We start from the raw sequence: 5,196 nt of genomic DNA, 5'->3' as shown, positions 1-5,196 counted from the left end.
GTGAATTAGCGTGATTGATTACACGATCTGAAGAAGAAGAAGAAGAAAAAAAACTCTAGATTCATTTCTCTACTATTGAATCTGCAACCAATAAAAACCAACCACATTTATTATAATTACCATGTTCTTCATCAAGAATGGGTCTATTTAGTAAAAATATGGGCCTATTTACCATTCCCTTATATATATGTTTTTTAAATTTATATATTTTTTTTATCTATCTTCTATGATAAATGGTTTATACTTAAATTAAATATAATTTTTCTTGATTTTTGAAAAAAAAGTGTTTTATTAAGATTAATTTTTGTGTCCTATTTTTGAAAAAGATTGTGATAAAAAAATTACAATTGAATGGATTAAAAATATTATAAAATCAAACCTGATAATTTGTTTTTGAGGAGTATTATTTTTCCTACTATAGTAACATTGATTTTTTAGGAAAATATAAAAAAATATTATTATATATTTTTTTGAATGTATAGAGTTTGTAATGTCTTTTTGTTGTATTTAATTAAAAATATATTCAAATATTTGAAAGAAAATTCTAAAACTACATGTATAAGTATATATATTCTTTTTCTTTTTCTTTTTCTCCATGAAATGTAAGTTCAAAATTTTTTAAATGTGGTATTTGAACCTTTTATAAACATATGATCTTCTTTATGCTTTTTAATAAATAATATAATTCCTATGCAATCTTCATGGCCAAATTAAGGATTAATGAATCTTCATAGAAAAACATACCATAAAAAATTGGAAAGAGATCTCATTTAAAATCCTCCTAAACTAAGAGACCAACGACATAGTGCGACCATAAAATTCAATGAAGAATCCAACGTGCTAAAGGAAAAGGAGAATGTATTTTTTAAAGAACATGTCAATGATTCATTCAATCACTCTTTTCCAATTGGCTCAGGAAAATTCATAATTAAAATTGCAAGATTACATCTTTCTTATCACCCAACAAATTAGATTCCAAACAAGTATCTCCTTCATTGAAAAAATACCCTTCTCCCAATCCCCCGAAAAATCACATTCCCTTAGACAGAATTGCCTTTTTATTGCAGAATTCTATTGAAACATTATTCTCCAGCCCATTCATTCTACCTCTTTAATATCCCCAAATAAAATAGCCAGCAACAAGGCATTCACCGGCGTAGCGATCGCGCGTCAGCTCGCGGCAGCTTCGGCGTCAAGGGCCAGGGGTGAAACGACGCCGAATAAGCCGCGAAGTGCCGCAGAGTGTGAGAAGCGTGGACAATGCAAGGATTTGCCAGCGACAGCCTTATGGATGCTAAGTTTAGCACTCACGTTGACTCTTCTAAAGCAGGAAATCGGCCTGCACAGTTTTAATAGACTTCATTGCGGATATACGGGGCAATAAGAAGGGAACTTGATTGCTGCAGGCAAATTAACAAATGAGAAAAGGAAGATGCCGCCGCACTTGCCTCGTCCATGCTCCCTTGAATATCTAGCCTCACTCAGTGCCATGATTTTGGTTGCCGCTTAAGGGAATCCAGACCCCACTCAGTTCTGCTTGCTCGTTGACATTCGCCGCGCCTAGGATTTGCTAGTGTGTGTGGCTGACTAGTTTCTGGGTTTGACACTCGCTCCGTCAACCTTGCCCCTGGTCTCAAATTCTGCAGCGTATGGGCTTGGCATGCAATCCATCTCGAAGCGCTAGGATGGCGAGGACAGTTACCACGTCCACGCTGCTGTGTGTATTCTTGGTAGTGTTGCTAGTGTCGACCCCGTGCTATGCTGCCCGCACCCTCCGTGACTCAGGTGATGAATTCTGAGAACTCCTGCTAGTTGGTTATAACCGTTTGCGTGAGTAATGTGAATCAGCGCTAGTACTTGAACATCGCTTGCCGGTTTACAAAATAACTCTTTGAAGTATTGTTCCCTGTGCATGAATCTTAGGTGGGTTGCAGCAAATAGGTTTTATTTGACGCAGGTGCAGTCTACCTTAGGCAGCATATAACGACCTGAAGAACTAGAATATAATATCTTATGACCTTAGTGGCTATTGGGTCAAACTTAATTAACGAACTAGGTCGGTGTTCGCAAAGTCCATATAAGGAAAGTCAGAGCTAGAATTAAGTAACGTTCTGGTAGATCTGAAACTTTGCTAGTTCATCAGAAGTCATGCAATAGAAGGTTAGGAGGGAAGGTCATTCATTCATTGTGCTTCTTGTGTAATTTTACCCGATTCTGAATTATGGTAATGTCCTACGTATTTTGCGGTATGGATTACAAATGTCCTACGTATTATGATGTCTGTACACAAAACGCTTGTAATCTAGCACTCGTGACTGTTGGCAGTTCTGGTGATGGCATTATGCTGATATGTGCCCGTATATTGCAATCTCCATCTCTCAGATAGGAGCTTAGCCGCAGAAGATTATGAATTGGAAAGGCGAGCATCGAACTGGAGTGAACAAGCATCTGGGGACGATTCGGTGCGTCTTATTTTATTCCATTATTTACTCGTTTGTAGTTCCTTGCCTGTAGTTACATATGTGCATGTCTGCTACTCCATTTTCTTCTTTTTGTCACTTTTATGCAAGGACCACCACTTAACATAGTTGAAAACGACAATGATCCAAAATTTTGCGGCTGGTAATAATTCTCAGGTGCCCACATCTTCAAACGCCAGCAAGCACAGGAAATGGGTCCGCTATCAAGAACAGCTAATGTTCTTACAAAATGACTACGGGGAGATAGTGGCAGCAGCAAATCCTAGTCCAGTATATGATCCCACTTACCCATAACCTGCAGTTGCCTTTACTGAATTACTCAGTTATTGAGACTACGATACCGACCTTGAGGATGGGCGATCATGGTCGCATCAATTGACTGGCTTTCAACTAGACGGCAAAGTTCAGGCGAAATGCCGAAGATGTGACAGTGACCCCCCTGCGATTCGACGAGTCTTCAGAGCGACACGATGATGTTGTTCACCGAGTCCAGCCTCTGAATCAATTGACACATGAGAGGGATTTCATCGAGCATTCCACCACTAACCTTTCCATGAATGCACACCATGAACTCACAAGGCTCATAGTTAGTCTGAACAATTTTGACTGTTTCTTCTTTGTAGACAATCTAAGCTTTTACTGCAATCGAGCCACTTTTTTTCCCCAGCTACGGTCACTGAACTTTTATATGAGTATTGGTGAAGCTTTTCGTCTTGTGCATATGTGTGTTACAGCAATAACCCTCTGCAGCACTCTGGCTCCTGCCACGGGTGTGTTACTGGGTGCCTATTCCTACACAAGGAAATTTGCTGCAGGAACCAGTAGGCAGTAGTGGCTTTCGAGTCAGAATTGTATCAAATGATAAAACATTCACACACACACTTCAGATCAAGCTGGCTACAGGCTACACTATTTCAGTGTCATTGACCAGGCCATTGGACAAGAATCCCAAGTGAATGCTTGAAACGGCACCGTTGCAATTGTCATTAACTTAGTCTCACTGCGAAAATATCGACAGCTTCATTGCACAATTGTGCGGCATCGGTGCTGTTGAACATCTGAAAACTGGGCATAGCACTAACATTGTGCTTTTCTTGGTATTGTACTCTTGTGGGAATAAGAAAGATCAGAATTGTGATGCTTCTTGTAATTTTGTGGTAATGAGGTTTTGATATTGTGAAATGTAGTGATAAGAAAGGAAAAACTCTACCTGTAGCATGGTTTTAGTATCACTACTATTTATGATAGTGAGGATGTCTATCGTGTTTTGATTTCTCCAAGGACATGCGGAGGAATTGTTTGAAATAAATGATTAGGTCAACGAGGCTTTTTTCAACATTCATACGACTTATTGAGAATTATTCCATGACATGTTTGAAAATCCTCGAAGGGCTCTAATAAAATACTGCTCGACTTTTCCGAGAAAAAATTTTGAACTCTCTATTATGACTTTTGTTTGGAAGGTTTGCATATACTTCGATCTAAGAAGAGAGGTTGACTTTTATTGTAGGATTTGAAGACATTTTCCTTTATTTTATTACCGTTCAGAAAAAATCCAGAGCTGACTTCTCCTTCTTCTTCTTCTTGTTATTATTATTTTAATTAATCATAATCAAGCTATGACAAATATATTAATTTCTTAGTTGTATGTAAAATGTTTATTGTAGTTTCAATTGTAATATTTTTGGTTATTTCCTAAAATAATACACGTTTATCTATTTAAAAAATTTCATTGTATATTTTTACTGTTTTGACCTAAGTACTGTCATGTATATATATTTTCAGATAAAGAAAATGATAATATAAAAAAGTAACAATGTATATTTAGAAACAATGGATATTATGTTTAATACCACATAAGTTTAAAAAACTCTTTATTTAAAGAAGTGATAGAAAAAAAAAAAAAAAAAAAAAAAAAAACAATATATTTAATATTGAGACCTTCTATATCATAGCCCTATTAGATTAAAATAAAACATAAATATAAAAATATAAAAAAATGAATTTATTTCAACGTATTATAAAAATCTAATGATTGGTAATATAAGAAAACAAATACAGTGTTTTAAATATCTAAAATAATGATAAAATTCAATACAATAGACGTGTTATATTATATATAAATATTTAAATATTTAAATATTTAATAATTATGTTTTAAAATAATTTTAAAGAAATATTTAAAGAAAAGATAAATATAATATCATGTAATAAAAAATCTTATAGATTTATTATATATTTATGGAAAAAATTCTTATAAAAGTAGATTTTTGAATATATACATATATATATATATATATATATATGTATATATATAATTTAAAGTTGTATATAAGATAAATATGAAAAATAAAGTATAAAATAATCATAAATATATAAATATATATATTTTAAAAATTTAACCAATTCTATTTTTATTAAAGTAAAAGATTTTGAAATAGGACTAGTCTATCTCAAGAGTCTAAAATTCTTCTAATCCATAGCAATATAAAGCCTTATCACAAAATAGAACAAAATGGACCAAAACTAAACTAAAAAGAACTAATCAAAATAAGATACGAAAGACAAATATAAAACAAAATTGAATAAACAGATACATGTCAAGGACAAGAACTCGATGAAAGCTAAAGAGTAAGTGAGACTTTTCTCAAAAAGAAATAGGACAAAATAGAAATATGTATATTAAGAAAGAAACTGGAATGGCTATTGCCAAAAT

General features: G+C 33.9%; 1 protein-coding gene across 1 annotated transcript; it reads left to right on the top strand.

Annotated features, from left to right (window-relative positions):
- Nucleotides 1-1,486: 1,486 nt before the first annotated feature.
- Nucleotides 1,487-3,146, top strand: LOC112281538 (uncharacterized). Its single transcript, XM_024518191.3, has 3 exons — nt 1,487-1,785; nt 2,383-2,462; nt 2,637-3,146. Exons 1-3 carry the CDS (start codon nt 1,650-1,652, stop codon nt 2,772-2,774), a joined length of 354 nt encoding a protein of 117 aa, XP_024373959.1. The 5' UTR covers nt 1,487-1,649; the 3' UTR covers nt 2,775-3,146.
- The last annotated feature ends 2,050 nt before the right edge of the window (nt 3,147-5,196 follow it).

The sequence above is a fragment of the Physcomitrium patens genome, chromosome 1, assembly GCF_059467195.1.
Source record: "Physcomitrium patens ecotype Gransden chromosome 1, ASM5946719v1, whole genome shotgun sequence".
In the NCBI taxonomy this organism is placed as follows: domain Eukaryota; kingdom Viridiplantae; phylum Streptophyta; class Bryopsida; order Funariales; family Funariaceae; genus Physcomitrium; species Physcomitrium patens.
This window is presented reverse-complemented; position numbering and strand designations above follow the sequence as displayed.

What these genes read in the sequence shown, in the direction of transcription:
- LOC112281538 (XM_024518191.3), top strand. Translation starts at nt 1,650, where the DNA reads ATGGGCTTGGCATGCAATCCATCTCGAAGCGCTAGGATGGCGAGGACA. An exon ending in CCGCACCCTCCGTGACTCAG is followed by an intron (nt 1,786 to 2,382) that starts GTGATGAATTCT and finishes TCCATCTCTCAG; the next exon opens with ATAGGAGCTTAGCCGCAGAA. An exon ending in AAGCATCTGGGGACGATTCG is followed by an intron (nt 2,463 to 2,636) that starts GTGCGTCTTATT and finishes AATAATTCTCAG; the next exon opens with GTGCCCACATCTTCAAACGC.